This window comes from Lontra canadensis, unplaced genomic scaffold (genome assembly GCF_010015895.1).
Source record: "Lontra canadensis isolate GAN:19392208 unplaced genomic scaffold, GSC_riverotter_1.0 scaffold173, whole genome shotgun sequence".
NCBI classification, from domain to species: Eukaryota; Metazoa; Chordata; class Mammalia; order Carnivora; family Mustelidae; genus Lontra; species Lontra canadensis.
Genome location: NW_022631167.1, coordinates 1,658,381 through 1,677,096, shown reverse-complemented (window position 1 = coordinate 1,677,096; position 18,716 = coordinate 1,658,381). Strand labels below are relative to the sequence as shown.

The following is an 18,716-nucleotide window of genomic DNA, read 5'->3' as shown; positions in this document are numbered from 1 at the left end:
ACCTTGTTGCCCCATCTAAGTAGAAAAACTTTACCAGCGAATGCAAGCAGGAAAAGTTGAGTTGTCAGGGGAGGTTGTAAAGAAAGTAATCGTTTTAGGACATGAGCTTGAGCTCCCTAAACAGGCTTGATTCTCTTCACACTTATTTTTCCTGGCTGATGACGGTTATGAGTCCCACAAAATGTTTTATTCAGAAAATTCTTGGGGGAATTCATTTTGGGTGCCTTGCTCAATCCTAGGGATTGTGTGTATAAAAAAAAGAAATCTAACAGTCTCTGCAGGGAAGATGGGGTACAAGGCATACAGATATGAAATAAAGAATAGCACAGAATACTCACTTGTGTAATACTAAGCTTAAGTGCAAAAGAATTAAATTAGATAAATTGAATGGCTGGGGCAGCTGGGCTGCTAAGTTGGTTATGCATCTGCCTTCGGCTCTGGTCGTGGGATTGAGCCCCACGTTGGGCTCCCTGTTTCGTGGGGGGTCTGTTTCTCCCTCTCCCTCTGCCTCTCTCTCTCCCTCTCAAATAAATAAACAAAATCTTTTAGAAAACTAAGTTGAATGGACTAGGGAGATTTCTTTAGTAAATGTTACAAGCAGCAAGCATTTGAGTGCAAAAATTACCAGAGTTAAGAGGAAAGGTATTGTGGAAAAGGTGGAATTTGAAAAGGACACGGGAAAAATAACAGAGATGTTTTGGGTATTGTGTGCTTAAAATTGCAGTGGCAGAGTGCAGTGTTTAAATGGCTAGCCTTGGGAACTACATAGTTTTCTGATTTCGTTGAGTTCTGATTCCAAGTGAAATGTTATTTATCTCCAAGATCTACCAAGGATTAGTTAACAGCAGGGACTTGACGTACTGATGTGTTACAGTACTGGTGTCACCAGTTATTGTTACAAAAGATTTAAAGTCATACTGATTTAGGTCTCTAAATTCAAGTGTATTTGAGGTTACATATCTAATTATATCACCTGCGTTTAATATGCTTCATTTGGTGAAGGGGAAAGGGTAGACTAAGATGCATCAGCAGTGGCTCTGTTGATGTTTTGGACTGGATAATTCATTCCGGAATGGGGCTGTCTTATGTATAGTAAGATATTTAGCAGCATCTTTGGCCTCTATCCATTAGATGCCAGTGGCAGCCCCCCCCCACCCCCTCTCCATTCTCTATCACCAAGTCTTAACAATCAAAGTTTCCAGACGTTGTCAAATACCTACATTGTAGTTATTTTACCCCCCAGTTGAGAACCACTGAGGTAGACTTTCTGCTTGTATATATAGCCTACAGCCCACTGTGTACTCCTTGCCCCTACCCTGCCACCACAGGAATGTGCCTCTTTGTGGGAATGTCATCCTTTATAAGGAACAGCACAATTAAGACCCTCTGGAAGGCTAGAGTATGTTCAGACCCTAATCCAGGCCAAGTTACCTGTTTACTGGATTGTCTGAACTCTTTGCTTTTGCAGTCGGCCTGCCTTTTGATCATACTAGTAATCAGTTCTTCCAGCAGAAGGTAAAGAAAAGAGAAAATAAGTGAATACTTGGGCTTCTTTGTAACTGTCTTTGTATCCCTCCTATGTATTGGATATACGCGGTGTACTGAATATAACTATGATAGAAGCTCAAAACTTTTGACTCCATTCATCCATCCATTCATTCGTCATTCAGTTAGTATTTGTCCAAGGTCTACCATGTGCCAGACACTATTCTAGTGCTGGTTTTACAGTATTAAATCAGTCGAGCAAACTCCTTTATTTTCAACAAGCTTAGATTTTAGGAGACAGACTATATAGGGGTGTGTGTGTGTGTGTGTGTGTGTGTGTGTGTAAAGAAATCAATAATACAATTTCAAGGCACCTGGGTGCCTCAGTCAGTTAAGTGGATGCCTTCTGTTCAGGTCATTATCCCAGGGTCCTAGGATTGAGTCCCGCATCAGGCTCCTTGCACAGCTAGGAGCATGCTTCTCCCTCTGCCTGCCACTCCCCTCCTTGTGTTTTTTTTCTCTCTCTTCCTGACAAAAAAATAAATAAAATCTTAAAAAAAAAAAAACAAACCACGATTTCAGATAGTAATTACTAGGAATAAGATAAAGATAAAAGGAGAGAGTGACTCGAATGTGTGGGGTGGAGTGCTGTTTTGGATGAGGTGGTCAGAAAACAGCTGGGGGCAGGTATAATTGAAAAGAGACATGAATGCTAAGAAGGAAAGACTGAAAGATCTAGGATGGGGGCCCCTGGCTGGCTTAGTCAGTAGAGCACATGAGTGTTGATCTTGGGGTTGTAAGTTCAAGCCCCATATTGGGTATAGAGATTACTCATTAAAATCTTTAAAAATGAATGAATGAACAAGATGGGATTGGGACAGGGAAGAACCATAAGAGACTCTTAATCTCACAAAACAAACTGAGGGTTGCTGGGGGTGGGGGGAGGGAGAGGGTGGTTGGGTTATGGACATTGGGGAAGGTATGTGGTATGATAAGTGCTGTCAAATGTGTAAGCCTGATGATTCACAGACCTGTACCCCTGGGGCAAATAATACATTATATGTTAATAAAAATAATTAAAAAAAAATAATAAATAAAATGAATGAATGAACTGGGGAAAGGTGTTCTATAAAAGCAATATAGGAAAGAATGTTCTTTTTTTAAAATATTGTATTTATTTATTTGACAGAGAGATAGAGCACAAGTAGGCAGAGCGGCAGGCAGAGGGAAAGGGAGAAGCAGGCTCTCCACCGAGCAGGGAGCCTGATGCTGGGCTTGATCCCAGGACCCTAGGATCGTGACCTGAGCCAAAGGTAGCAGCTTAACTGACTGAGCCACCCAGTCACCCCAGGAAAGAATGTTCTTAAATAAATAGAATATTTTATGGCAGATGGAATAGCAAATGTGAAGATCTTGAGATGGTTGAAGGCCATTGTAGTGACACAAAGATGGTGAATGCAAAGGGCAGCATGAATTTAGTTCTCCTACAAACATTTAAGTAGCCCTTGCTGTGAGCTAGACAATGCCTGGAGAGTTAGGGATGAAAGATGCAGAGGGCATGATTCCTACAAGTTACTCAGTCTAGTGAGAAAAAGAAAGGTAAATGAATAGATGATTCTGATAGAGTAAGGTGGATGTTTTAGTAGTGGTATATAGGGAGTCTTGTAGGAGCATGGGTGGGGGCAACTAACCCAAGTTGGGGGAGCTCTGAATAATCAAATATGTATTGAATGGTATTTAGACACTGTGCCAAGGGGTTCATAGATTTTCTCATTTAGTACTTAGAGCAGCTCTGTGAGGTAGGTAATCTTTCGATCTGTCTCTACAGATTAGAAGACAGGTTCAGAGAGGTAGGTAACTTATTTGGGTTACTACCTGGCATAGGTAGGATTTGAACTCTGGGCTCTTAACCATCACAGTACTCAACTCTCTAGATCGGATTAGATCCCTCTTATATGTGTTGTCATTAGCACTCTGTACTTTTCCTTCATCATTTAATAGAATTTGTAATTATGGATTTGTATGAGGGATTGTCTCTCCTCTGCAAAACTGTAACCTGTCTTTCTCAGTTTATAGTCTCATTGCCTGCCTAGCACAGTACCTGCACCCAAGTGATCAATATTTTGAATAAATAAGTTCTGTTGTTTACTCAGATATGCTTACTAGCCAAGAATCACGAAGAAACCTTAACTTTTCCATTAAATGTATTCATTTATTGGGATCCTTTTATGGTATTTTGGGGTATCGCTAATAATATTTATCATACTACAGAGTTGCAAAGAATTGTTTGGTAGAAAGGCTGCTTTGATTAAAGAATAACAAACTACATCTTTAGAATTTCTGCTTTGAATCTTTCACCTCTTAACTGTTAAATTGCCTTCTAAACTAGATACTTTTGGGAAAACACACTTAAATATGCAACGTGTGTTTTCCTTTATCCATCTCTTTGTTACATGCAGTGCTGATCCTTATTTTTACTGTATTGACACTAAAATGTTAAAAATAAGAAGCATAAAAGTAAACCAGTTAAAAATAAGGACTCTGAAAATAGTAACGACACTAAGGCAACCATATACTGGGGCGTTATCCCCGGGGTAATTGAGGCTGCTTCCTTGCTTGTTATAGGAAAGGAAATGTTGAAGTATAAAGACTCAGTTGTTTATCTGTTACATGAATTATCTATTAATTATTTTATTCTGGGCACCTAGTCAAACGTTTTTATTGTATGTCTCCGAGTACTTATTTCTTACCAGACAAAATAAAATGACTGATATTTCATACTGCCATAAATCATCGAAATGTTTGACCTTCTGCTCAAGGGAAAAGGTATTATGGTAAAAGTCTCTGGTGGCCAAATTACAATGATCAAATGTAAGAAGTTTTTTTAAATCCTGACTTTTATCATCTTTGCCTACAGCTTTTTACCTGCACCTACTCAGCTATCTCAGGACCAGCTTGAGGCTGAAGAAAAGGCAAGATCCCAGAGATCACGACAGACCTCACTGGTCTCCTCCCGAAGAGAACCTCCCCCATACGGGTACCGGAAGGGCTGGATACCTCGGTTATTAGAGGTAAGTAATTGTTGTGCTGACCCTTGTAGAATAAATTTAAACCCCAGAACTTCTGCATATGAATGCCCATATGCTAGAAATCCTGGTTGTGAGTTCGTAAGACATATACTCCCCTTAGGGCATTGATCTTTTTCTTCTTGCTTATTATCACTGCTTTGTGACCATAAGAGAATTGTACCTGCTTATGTGTCTTCTTATGTCCAACTATTAAACTTGTACAAAAGAAACTAACATATCCTCTATAAATACAGCAATTACCGCATATGGAAAATAATGGGAGGAGAAAATGGAAGAACAAGTTCATGTTCAAGTGCCTTTCCCGCCCTTCTCCTTGAATGCACAATGCTGCATAACCCTGTAGAAACAGCCTTCCTCTGGGGAAAACTCCAGCAGCATATCTTTCTCTGATTTCCTTCCCATTAAGTATAGTGGCAAGAGCACTGGCAAGCAGTTTAAAAGAATAAATAAAAATAAGTGTTTTGCATCATACCTATGCTGCTTACTGTTTGTGGGATCCTGGGCAGATCCTGACCTCTCTTCATCTGTTTTCTTGTCTTCAGTTTGAGAATGTTTATATAGGTCTAATATATGGATTAGATAGATTTTTTAGAAGGTGTAAGAGAATTTGATGGTTGGTTTGGAGGCAGTGAGGGAGAAAGAAGAAAATTGGAAAGATCTTTTTAAATTTCTAGCTTGTTCCCAGAAAACAAACTTTTTGGCAGCACTTGTCCTCTCAATTACTCTGTATCCTGTACTGCAGTTCAGTACATATTCCTTTTCCTGATTCCAGGGCAGAATTCCCATGCTTGACCACCTTTTTCATTTAGGAAGAAAAGCAAATATTTGAGACTTAACTATTTTGCTTCCCCAAGAAGCAAAAGCCTTTTTTTCTTTCTCTCAATATGCCTCTGACTCCTGCATATTTTCTCCCTCCACTTCCCAAGGAAGGTCCCTGCCCTATTAAAATTCTCTGTTCTTAATACCATTCATTTTTGTACCCACATATTTTCATTTTATGAGATTTGTTACATTCTATCCTTTCATGGTTGTGATTTTTACCTAACAAATGTGGAGGGCATGAGCCCTCACCTTTTTTTGTATGTCTCCAAGGGGTGATCCTAGTAAACTAAGTATTCATTGGACTGAAATTTGTTGCTTTGCACCCAAGATGCCATCTGTATTCTCCGTCTCTCCCATGTTTAGCATCCCCCCCCCCACCTACCAGAACACTCTATAGAGCCTTGAAGACAAACTCCCAACTAGATCATGTCTTCTAAAAAAATGTCCTTGTTTATTTTTCCTCAGCTCTCCTCTAGACCTTATTAATTCTAATGTGTGAAGGCCAGCCTTACTAAAATTACTACGGGATTGTTGTTCCTGCTTTTGTTTTCACTGATGGTGTAATTTGTGAGAAGCAGGGCAAAATAAAAGATTATCAAGGAGGTTATAATGCCCTCTTATCTGGGGCAAAAAGGTAGTGATTGGCATTATCACGTTATCAGAGAAGGATAGTGCGTCTCTTCCGAGGGTTGCTGGGTATTCGTTGTTCGCCTCTCAGCAGATCATAGGGCAGGGGTGGCAGGCGTCATTTTACGTACAACAGAAATCTCATCCTTATTTCCATTTCACCATTATGACATTCAGGGACTGTTAACTTTCTAAAATCTTACTTGACAAAAGGTTTCATATATCCTGGTGGAACAGAGCAGTTTATTAGAAAATCAAACTACAATGGCCAGCTAATCGGGAAATACTGTGAATGCTTCTGTAGGGGAGTGAACGTTCTATGGAGAAAGCATTTTGTTCTAGTTTTCAAAGTAAAAGCTATGATTTTCTGGCAAGCTTAATGACTGCATAATGCCACATCCACAGTTCTGAAGTGCTTATGATAGTTCAGGAACCCTAGCAGATCTGAGCATGTGTCACAGTGATGGCCCGGGTACAGGTAGCACCTTTCTTGGGCATGCTGTAACAGTTTTCTGCCCAGTTTATAAGAAAATGTCTCTCGTAGCTTTATTGTTTATTTGTTTTCAAAAATGTCAGAATTTTTCTTCCACAGGTCAGCATATTGTACCTAGGAAATCTTACATATTCAAGATCTAATGGAATATTTCTTGAAGGAGAAGCTCTTATAAAAGTTGTTATTTGGGGGGCACCTGGGTGGTCAGTTGGTTAAGCATGTGCCTTTGGCTCAAGTCATGATCCCAACGTCCTGGGATTAAGCCCCACATCAGGCTCCTTGCTCATTGGGGAGCCTCCTTCTCCCTCTCCCTCTGCCTGCCTCTCCCCCTACTTGTGTTCTCTCTCACTGTGTCAAATAAATAAATAAAATCTTTTTTTTTAAAGTTGTTATTTTCATAAGGTTTTTTTTTTTTTTTGTCAAACCTCCTCTAAGTGTTTGATTTTCATATTTTTTCCTATCTTGTTGTATGTAAGTGATGAATCCCTGAGTAATACTCCTGAAACTAGTATTGCACTGTATGTTAACTAGCTGGAATTTAAATAAAAATTTTTAAAAATATTTTTCTATCTTTTTTAATAGTACTGACTTGCCTTTTTTTGAACTAAAAGAAGGGAATTTTAGTTCAGTAGAAAATACAAAGTTTTTTGGAGTCACAAGATCTGAGTTCAGGTCCTGCATATGCTAGCTATGACATCTTGGGAAAATCACTTAACTTTGTTAAACTTGAATTTTTTCCATGTGAAAATATGAGGTGTTGAAGAAACACAAGAATTAAATGAGTGTAGGTGTGCCTGGGTGGCTCAGACCTTAAGTGTCTACCTTTGGCTCAAGGCATGATCCCAGGGTCCTGGGATTGAACCCCGCATCAGGCTCCCTGCTAGGTGGGGGATGCCCGATTCTCCCTCTTCAACTCCCCCTACTTGTGTTCCCTCTCTTGCTGTGTCTCTCTCTGTCAAATAAATAAATAAAGTTTAAAAAAAAAAAAAGAAGAGGGTGCCTGGGCAATTCAGAGGGTCATGATCTCAGAGTCCTGGGATCGAGGCCTACATCGGGCTCTCTGCTCAATGGGGAGCCTGCTTCCCCTCTCTCTCTGCCTACTAGTGATCGATCTCTCTCTCTCTCTCTCTCTCTCTCTGTCAAATAAATAAAAATCTTAAGGAAAAAAAAGATTTAAAAAAAAAAGAATTAAAGGAGTGTGGATTACATTTTGTACATTGTAATAAGGTCCTAAGCAAATATTACTAAATTTAACAAAATTATTTAAAAATTATATTTACTGTTTCTTTGCTTATTTGATGAGCTACCTTTTTTTTGTTAATGCTAAACTTCATCAAAAGGCTTTACTTCGGGATGCCTGGGGGCCTCAGTTGTTTAAGCTTCTGCCTTCAGCTCAGGTCATAATCCCAGGGTCCTAGGATTGAGTCCCACATCGGGCTCCCTACTCCATGGGAGCCTGCTTCTCCCTCTGCCTTGGCCTCTCTTTCTGTCTCTCTGTCACTGTCTCTTCTGAATAAATTTTTAAAAAAAAATCTTTAAAAACAAAAACAGGCTTTACTTAGCTTGCTCTTCTTTAGAAGTCTTCGTCCTCTCTTCTAAATAATTGTTTACAGTCACCATTAGAAATGTGGTGAACTCATTTCTGGGGCTTTCCTATTCTCTTTATTTGCTTCTCATGGAACATGAATCAATCTGATATTAAAATCTGATTCCAGGGGTGCCTGGGTGGCTCAGTGGGTTAGGCCTCTGCCTTCGGCTCAGGTCATGATCTCAGGGTCCTGGGATCAAGCCCCGCATCGGGCTCTCTGCTCAGCATGGAGCCTGCTTCTCCCCCCTCACTCTGCCTGCCTCTCTGCCTACTTGTGATCTCTGTCAAATAAATAAATAAAACCTTTGGAAAAAAAAAAGAAAATCTGATTCCAAAAAAAAAAAAATTCTTTACATTTCTGTGCTATTGTAGCTTCAGTGGTTACTAAGAAAATTATGTATGCTAAAACTAAAAATCTTTTCCTTGCCCTAAACACTCTGCTTAATTTCTTAATGTATGTAAATATATAAAAATCCAGATTCGTTGCCATGGTTTAGAACCCCTTTCATGATCTGGTGTTTTTCTACCCATGCAAGCTTATCACCTGTGTGTCTTCTCCTCTGTCCACAGCAGGCTTCAGCCCCACATTAGGACTTCTTTCCTAGAACATTCCAAGTTCATTCTTGCAGCAAGGCCTTCAGGCTATTTGCTCTGCCTAGAAAGTGCTTCCCTTAGATCTTCTCATGCCTGATTTCTCGTTATTCAGGCTATACCTCACGTTACTTCTTCACAAAGGCCATCCCTACTGCCCTATTGAAAGTAGCCTGTCTTTGCAGTCCCATTATATCTTCAAAGCATTATCAAAAGCCAAAGATTAGGCTTTTTATAAAAATCTTTGCCCACTAGAGTATACAATGTACAAGACCAAGGACCTCTGTTTTCTTTATTGCTATATCTCTCACATCTAGCATAACAACGTCTCAATGATTGTTGAATGAATGAATGTATCTTGAATCTGAAATTACGATTAAATATTCTTACTTCTTTTCTTTTCAATATACAGGATTTTGGAGATGGAGGTGCTTTTCCAGAGATCCATGTGGCCCAGTATCCGCTGGATATGGGGCGAAAGAAAAAAATGTCAAATGCACTGGCCATTCAAGTGGATGCTGAAGGAAAAATTAAATATGATGCAATTGCTCGGCAAGGACAGTCAAAAGACAAGGTAATCCTCTCAATGATAGATATTTTTTGAAGAAGTTTTTTTGGTTTGTTTTTGTTTTATACTGTATAAATGATACACATCTGGCCAAATCGTTTTATAAAAATTAGCAATGAGGGGCACCTGGGTGGCTCAGCTGGTTAAGCTTGATTTCGGCTCAGGTCATAATCTCGGGGTCCTGGGATCAAGCCCCGTGTTGGGCTCCACCCTCAGTGGAGAGTCTGCTTGAGGATGCTCGCTCTCTGTCCCTCTGCCCCTCCCCTTGCTCATGCATTCTCATGCTCTCTCACAATTAAAAAAAAAAAGTAGCAATGAAATATACTTAGGCTAACTGAAGATAGGACTTAATAACAATATGAACAGTCTATTATTGCAATATATTGCAATTGCAATATACTAAAGCAATGATTTTTTCCTATGAAGTCTCCCAAATTGATGAAAACATATATACATTTGGGGTTTTCATCTATTTGTTTAACATCTTAAAAACAATTTGAAATTGTTAAATTTTAATTGTTTAAAGCTCTTTTATAGTATTAACATTTTTTTAAATACTAGAAATTTGTTCAAAATCTGCAATTCCAGCCCCCGCAAAAAAGTGAAAATTTAGATTTTGTGTATAGTCTTCTGATTCTTTCTCATGTACTTACAAAGTACTTACATAGATATCTGATTATTTTAAGAGTTCATTTGAATTACACTAACTTTTTTCTCCCTTAAGTATAAAACTGGCACTTGCTATCTAGATTTATGATGGCCCTGCTTACAAAGTAATCCAAAGACCAAAAATAAGATTTACTTAAAATAATCTCATCACAGAGCAGCTACACTTAGAGCCAAGGAACTGTTTTTAAGAAGACCTAGTTTTTTCCCTTGTAAATAAGTGCTCCACATAAAGGTAGAGATCTCTTTAGAATTGAATATATTGGGGAAAAAATACTTGAGAACCTTCAGTACCTGCCCTTTGTCTCACTGTCCTGGAAACATTTTCATTTTACCTTTAAAGTAACACTGATGACAACCCATCCTCTGCTCCTGCGTCAAGAACTCCTGAGTTCTTAGGGAAAACGGTTACACTGTCATGCACATCTGTGTCTTGGGTTTCAACTGGGCTCCTTTGGTGTTCCTCCAAGCTCTAACTCCTTCTCCTCTCCATCTCTCAGCTTAACAGGTGACTAGGTGACATCTGTTTGCGTACAAAGACTAGTGGAAGAAAATTGTCTGCTTTCTTTATCCTGCACGTAGCTTTCTCTCTTGATGTTTCCTTTTGTCTCTCTAAGAAAGCTCATGTATCTAAACCTAATCTTGCCAGGTGTGCTCTCGTGTGTCCTGGATCTCATTCCTTAACCTCTCCTTTACAACTTCACTTTTTCTTTACTCTTTTTAACCATGACTTTCACCTCCCCTCCTCTATTGGCTCCTTCCTATGAGCTTTTATTTATTTTTTTTAAAGATTTTATTTATTTAGTTGACAGAGAGACAGAGATCACAAGCAGGCAGAGAGGCAGGCGGGGGGTGGGGTGGGCAGGCTCCCCGCTGAGCAGAGAGCCCGATGCGGGGCTCGATCCCAGGACCCTGAGACCATGACCTGACCCAAAGGCAGAGGCCTAAGCCACTGAGCCACCCAGGCACCCCCTGTGAGCTTTTTAAATACGCTTGCTTTTCTTATCTCATCTTTTGTAAGAAAATTTTTCCCTGACTACTCTCAGAACTCCCTGTAGCTACCACCAAATTTCCACCTCGTTTTCTTCACTTTCCTTCAAGCTTTTTGCTTGTTGTTAACCTGTTCTACTTCTTCACTTTCTTTCATTCTTCATTTCACTGTAATAGAGCCTCATCTCAGTCAGTCTGCGGAGATAAACTCTGGCAAAAGTCTCTAAGACTTTGTTTCTCACAACACCATCTCTTTGACTAATCTAATTTATTCCCTTGGCTAAAATTGCCACTTAGTTTGATGACTGTTGGATCTATGTCTCAAGCCCAGTTTTCTCTCCTGGGCTCCAGGTCCTTATATCTTAGTGCCTGTGACGGCAGATCTATTAGATTTTCCCAAAGCACTGCTCATCAAACCCAATTACGTGCATAACTTTCCACTTAATCTACCTTCTCTTATTCTCTAACTCAGCCACTGGCAGTGATATCTTCTGATTGACTATGCTAAAAGTCTGGGAGTTCTTTCTCCCCCATTATTTTATTGATTTTTTTAAAATACACTAATAATAAGTTCTTACGGTAGAAGATAACAACAGTACATAAGTATGTATATACAGTTCTGCCTACTTCTCCCACTTTACTTCACGAGGTAAATACTGTTACTCTAATGATATACATCCTTCCAGATCTTTTTTGTGGATTTAGACATTGATGTATACATATTCCCACTTTACATACACACAAACATCTTTTTTTAACATGAATGAGATTTTAATATTCATAACTTTCATAGACTTGCTTTTTTTATTTAATATGTTTTAAAGATTTTTATTAGTATATATAGGTCTGCTTTAGTTTTTTTTGTTGTTTTTTTTTTTTTAAGATTTGTTTATTTTAGGGAGAAAGTGTATTCACGTGTAGGGGAGGGGCAGAGGGAGGGAGAGAATCTCAAGCATACTCAGCACTGAGCATAGAGCCTGACATGGTACTCAGTATCATGACCTGAGCCAAAACCGAGTCAGAGGCTTAACCACTGAGCCACCCAGGTACCCTGGTCTGTTTTATTTTTAAAAAATCTATATAGAGGGGTGCTTGGGTGGCTCAGGGGGTTAAGCCTCTGCCTTTGGCTCAGGTCATGATCTCAGGGTCCTGCGATCGAGCCCCGCATCGGGCTCTCTGCTCAGCGGGGAGCCTGCTTCCCCCCACCCCCGCCTGCCTCTCTGCCTACTTGTGATCGATCTCTCTCTCAAATAAATAAATAAAATATTTTAAAAAAATAAAAAATAAATAAAAATCTATATAGAATTCCATGGTGTGCTTGGGTTTATATTTTTATTTTTAAGCATTGGTAGTTTAAAAAAAAAAAAAAGCATTGGTTTCTAATTCTTTAGTCTTCAGATAGTACTTTATGTAAGATCCATATACAAATACCTTTTGGACATGAATATTTGTGTAAAATAGATTCTTAGTGGACTTACTGGGTCAAAGGATATTCAGATGTCAGATGTGACACATAAAGCTATGTGTTCTCTAAAAAGACTTTGCTAAACACATTCTACTTTATTTTGTTTCCCTTCGGCTCTCCATCTGTTTAGTCACCATGACTTATCTTAACACTTCTCAACTATGTACCCTTCTCTGCTACTTAATTCAGGCCCTTATCATTTCTTGCTTTATTTACCACAGCAGAGCCTGAACCCATATCCTTGGCATTTGTTTTGCCTACCTAGGAAAACAAATTCATCCTTGTTTATTTGTTTGACCTTCTCTTTCTGTCTCCTCCACATACACACATGCACAAGTGTGCACACTTATAATCTTTCCACGACCTTAAGGGTAACCAGCCAATCTCCTTATGGCACACTTGACCCCTTCCCTACCTTTCCAACCTAGTCTCAACTCTCATGACCAGAATACTGAAATCCAAAAGTAAAAAAGTCCAGTTTTAGCCATTCTGTTTATTCAGTATGAAGTAATCACCATTGTGAGTAGTTGTTAAAGAAGAAAAAACTTTCATGGTGCCCAGCTAGCTCAGTCAGTGGAGCATGTGACTGTTGATCTTGGGGTTGTGAGTTCAAGCCCCTACATTGGATGTAGAGATGTCTTAAAATTTTTTTTTAGTCTTTAAAAAAAAAAGAAGAAGAAAAAGCTTTCAAGCATTTTCTTTGAAGATCTGCTTTGAGGATCTACTGGCAGCTCCCCTAATGTGGCACATTCTCTCTTACCATGGGAACTTCCCATGGATGCCCTCCTGTGCATGGGAAACCCCTCCCCATATTCTTTGATGAAATTCTATTGCTTTCAAACTGCAGCTCTCTCTTCACTGTTTCAGGGTACTCCTCCTAATCTTCCTTGGCTAAAGAGTGTTTCCTTTCTTCCTCTTACCTGTGTTTATCATAGCAGTCATCACCTTTTGCTTTACTTAACCATTCACCACTATCTATTCATTTGACTATAAGCTCTATGAAGACAGAAAATAAATCTTCAGGATTCCTCTTTGTCACCTTAGTGCCTGATAGCTTGGCACACAGAAATTTGTCAGTGATTCTTGGAGAAATGATATCAGTTTTCGTTGAATAACAGAGCCAGTAGGGAAGCATAGTTCATTCCTGCAAAAGGAAGAAATAGGTCTCTGTACAGCAGGACATACAATGTCCCTGTGCCATGGAGGCCTTCATTGGGCTTTAGCTGCCTTTGTTTTGACACATCTCTCATTCTTTGGAATAATCGCTGTTCTTTATTGGTATGGACTGCCACTCCTCCCATTGGTTGGGAAAAGGCAACACTTTGGGAAAACAGTTTGGTATTGGCAGTTGATAATTTTGAATGTCTACCATTTTAGCCCAGTTTTGCATTAAATTTCAATATTGGAAACCACAAATTTTCTGATGCCCAGAGAATGTCTGAAAGTTTTTCTTCTCTCTTTTTTCTTTCTCTAACAACCATGTGTGTTGGTGATTATTTTGGTTTGAAAGTAGAATGGAGTTACAGTGTTAAAAGTGTTAGAACTGTTTATTTTTAGATTTCTGTATTCTGCCCAAAAAGTTCTCTAAAATAATATTCCTTTGTACATGTTTGTCTGTAATGCAGCCATTACAGATGAATCCAAAACTAATATTCTATAGAGGTACCACTCAGAGGTTCAACCCTAACCCCAACCCTAATCCTTTTTTTTTTTTTTAACTAATATATAATGTATTATTAGCCCCAGGGGTACAGGTCTATGAATCACCAGGTTTACACACTTCACAGCACTCACCATAGCACATACCCTCCCCAATGTCCATAACCCCACCCCTAACCCTAATCCTAATGGAGGAAGCTGTGCATGTGTCGGCACAGGACGTATATAGGAATTCTCTGTACCTTACTGTTAATTTTGCTGTGAACCTAAAACTCTAAAAACATAGTTTTTAAACACACACACACACACACACACACACAGTGAAGATTTTTTTAACAGAATGAGCAGGGCGCTGAATTAATTCAGGAGGAAGATAGAATAGAGTGGCTATTTGGACTGTCCTAACATTGTTCCTGGTGGATATGTTTCCTTGCTGGACTTTATGCCCTGGAATATACATTTGAGCTTCTTACACAAATTTAATAAATAAGTATTTTAATTTTTTAAAAAGTAGATGGGTTAATGCATGAAGTTTTTGAATGCATGTAATAATTCAGCATTAACTGAGTACATGTCGGCAAATGAATATGGAGGAGGGGACACTTCTTGATTGTTTGGGACTGTCTTGAGCATTGTATAGTGTTTAACATGACTGCCACTACCTATTAAATGCCTATAGTGCCTTGGAGGTGGCAGCAATGCCCTATTTTAAAACCACTGATTTTCCTGTTTTGGCTACTAAATGTGGCTTTAAAAATTCATTATCATTCAGGAGGCTGGTGTTCAGAGTCTTTGGCATAGGATGAAAACAGCTTATTGGATTATTGAATTTGTTTTAGAGTGCAAAGATTTCTGATTTATATCAGAAGGATCTGGTTTTCTTCAGAAACGTGAGAGTTCTCACTGAAATATTAATAGTGAAAGGTCAAGAATGGTAAATGCTAGCCCTAGGTATAAGAGATTAAGAAAAAAGGCAAGATAGCAAGGGATAATATTCTAGGGCAAGTCTAAGGCCATAGATCTCTCTACATGTAAAATAAATACTGTATACACAAGACTTATAGGAATAAAAATTGGTAGGGAAAAACATTTCTTAAATTAAATTTGGATGGAACTAAATCCTTCCCCCACCCCGATTGTGACTTGAGTGATAAATCTTAAAATAAAAGGCCTTGATGTTTACATTTTTGCTTCTGAAATAGTTCTGTGGGAAATGTTACATACATGATATTACCTAAACGAATGCCTTCAACCCCTTCTTCCCCCAAAAAAACAACTCACAGTAACTTTAAACTGACCCCAGGATAAATTGTATTTGCCTTATTCATATGATTTCACAAATAAGTTAAGTCTAAAGATGGTGTTTCCTTTTTACCTGCCAAGTGTTGAATATGTTGACATATTTATGCTGTCGGGTCAGTCCAGTTCTTTGCCAGTTTTCAGTAATAAAACAAAGTTTCATAGATGACTTATGGCCTTGTCTTGTTCACACAGCTCATTTATGCTCCTCATACCTTCTAGAATATATCGTATTGTATTTTTCAGATAACCCTCCCTAGCCTCCTGGGATGTACTGAGTTACTTTAGCACATTTAGTTCTCAAGCAATAAAAATTTGGGGTTTTATAGTTAATCACCATGGAGGAATCTTGCTCTTCAGATGTCCTTCACTCAGCTTTTGAGATGCTAGAATCTTACTGATGCTCATTTAAAGGGTTATTAACTTTGGAATACCCAAATAAGAAGCAGCAAATGGCTCTTGTATGCTAAATTACTATTGAGACTTTGTTGAGTGTGTATGTCTACCAGGGAGCCATTTACTTGGAATCCCTTCCTGTATGATTGCTGTGTAAAAGTAATTAACTCTTCATAGTCTAGATATTATTTTCCAGATTACTGTTATATAATTTTAAACTGATGTGGTATAGATTTTTCAGTCTTGAAAAGAAGTAAGACTTTTGAGGTCAGTTAGTAGCTGTGTGATCTTAATGTACTGAGCCTCACTGTTGTCCCCAGAGTGACTTTCAGGTCCCTTCCAAATAAACACTGAGAGGTTAGTGACACTAGCACCTCGCCTATCCGTGGTCATGTTTTGTGGTAAACTATATACACTTTCTTGCCTGATCCTTTGTCTCATTCCTGAGAAAAACAAGCTAGAGAGTTCTCTGTAAGTCATGAGATTTTTTTTTCTGGGATAGAGAACATTCTGCGGGGCCTATAGTATCATCACCTTTAGCATAGAAATGAGTATCTCTAAAATTCTTATATTCATTAATTTGTACAAAAAAATGTTGACTTGAATGCCTCCTGTGGACCAGGCATTGTTAGAAGCCCTAGAGATTCTTGAATGAATAAGAGATAGCTCATTGGTAACATAGGTATAATCATTGTACATAACCTCAGGATTGAGAGAAAAATTCAGGTATTTAATATATATAAAGCAAAAGACTAGTGGCACAAAATAAGTGCTTAATAAGTTTTAGCTATTATTATTATGTTAATAGAGATACAGATAAGCAAGTAAAGTGGAAAATAATTTCATACTCCGAGCAGTGCTTTGAAGACAGTAATCAGAGTGCTGTGACACTGAGTGATTGGGTGGGGAGGGGTTGCTGCTTTATCAAGGGTCGTCAGGAGAGGCCTCATCAGTGCATTCATGACCTTTGAACTGAGTGTCCCAGCTTGAGAACTCACATGAAGAACACGGAACACCACTTTCAAGGCCCAGAATTCAGGGGAAAAGCATGTTGCTGAAAAAACAGGAAGAACTAATGTGATTGAAGCATAATGAATGAGGAAGTGAGAGGTACAGGGAGAGATTAAAGCTATAAACAAAGGCAGGTCAGGTTGTATAGACCAGGAAGTATTTTTTGCTCTGTTGTTTGGAATAAGAATTAAGAATAGCCTGCATTTCCTTTAAGCTATTTTTTTATTAAGATTTTATTTATTTATTTATTTATTTGAGAGACTGAGAGTAGAAGCGGAGGGCAGGGAGGAAGGGGGTAGCAAGTAGACTCTGCACTGAGCTTGGAGCCTCACACGGGGATTGATTTCACCACTCTGAGATCATGAAATGAACTGAAATCAAGAGTCAGATGCTTAACCAACTGAACCACCCAGGCACCCCTCATTTAAGCTATTTGTAAGGAATGTCATGGTAGAATTCATTTGTTGATAAAAGACTTTGGCTCATAGTAGTAATTTTTGAAGTTCTTAAGTACCTGGGAATTTGGTTTTATTTCATATTCATCAGTTGTTCTTTCTTTATGTGTATCAAAAATTCCTGACTCAAGCAGCAAAATCTAGAATGCTGTTTATTTGCTGAATTTCCAGTACCTCTTTTTTTCTATAGTCTGCCATGTAAGGTTTTTTTTTTTTTAAAGATTTTATTTATTTATTTGACAGACAGAGATTACAAGTAGGCAGAGAGGCAGTCAGAGAGAGGAGGAAGCAGGCTTCCTGCTGAGCAGAGAGCCCGATGTGGGGCTCCATCCCAGGACCCTGGGATCATGACCTGAGCTGAAGGCAGAAGCTTTAACCCACTGACCCACCCAGGCGCCCCTGCCATGTAGGTTTTTATGAAAGTATTCAAAAAGTATAGATGGACACAAAAATAAGTAATACTCTTTGTTGCGGTTCTACCACATCATCGTCAGCCTCATAGAAACATGGTGAGCCCAATAGAAACAGTAGCCATCCTAAATTGAGGCAATGAGTGTAAAATAAGCTGTGTATATAGACTATGTTTTATTTTTCCTTTTTTTTTTCCCCACAGAAGGAAGTATTCTGGGTTTTTTGACCATGGCACATGTTCATTTTCTTAGTCTGTGAATAGAGTTGATGCCAGAAAAGACAAATATTATAAGTAGAGTGAGGTCAATGAAATTTTCTAGGCCCAGTGAATTTAGAAATTATTTGGAAACCTGACTTAAATTCTGATGAGCTTGTAATCCAGGATAATGGTACTATAGGCAATTTATATCATCATTAATTTCAAGTCTTAGCCTCAAAAATAGGGATCAGTGATGCATAAGATTTTGTTGGCACAATTTATTTGGATAATGACTTGATTAGAAGATCTCAAATAATTTAAATACATCAGGTCAAAGGAAAATTATTAACTTACATAGCCAGGGCAGTAATTTGTGTATATATTTTAAGCTTCCTTGGTTTTAAAATCTAAAAGACAAAATCAGTGTCCTAAATTTATAAGTGTGCTGACTTCTGAAATGATTTAATGAGGTTGCTTCTTTTCATTCTCTGCTTTTCTTGAGCCTGCTTGTGTTTGAACGTTTTAGGTCATTTATAGCAAGTATACTGACCTGGTTCCCAAGGAGGTCATGAATGCCGATGACCCAGACCTGCAAAGACCTGATGAAGAAGCCATTAAAGAGGTAATAAGGCATTGAAATGAAGTATTTTAGATGACTTTCTACATCTTTATTAACTTCCAGACCACTCAATATGGTATTTCTTATTTCAGATAACAGAAAAGACAAGGGTAGCCTTAGAAAAATCTGTATCACAGAAGGTTGCCGCCGCCATGCCAGTTCGAGCTGCTGATAAACTGGCTCCAGCTCAGTATATTCGGTAAAAGATCTTGCCTGGAAGGCTTCGTTTCATGTCAGACTTGATGGGGATCAGGGTCCTGGTGTTCTTTCACTGTCCTACTTA

The 18,716-nt window shown here is 38.6% G+C and overlaps 1 protein-coding gene across 1 annotated transcript in view; it reads left to right on the top strand.

Moving 5' to 3' along the window:
• SNW1 (SNW domain containing 1) overlaps positions 1-18,716 on the top strand; it is a 33,951-nt gene that overhangs the window by 729 nt on the left and 14,506 nt on the right. The window contains exons 2-5 of the mRNA XM_032846261.1: positions 4,403-4,556; positions 9,108-9,269; positions 18,341-18,436; positions 18,526-18,632. Of these exons, the coding sequence (XP_032702152.1) occupies positions 4,403-4,556; positions 9,108-9,269; positions 18,341-18,436; positions 18,526-18,632 (519 nt within the window). The remainder of the gene's footprint in view (positions 1-4,402; positions 4,557-9,107; positions 9,270-18,340; positions 18,437-18,525; positions 18,633-18,716) is intronic.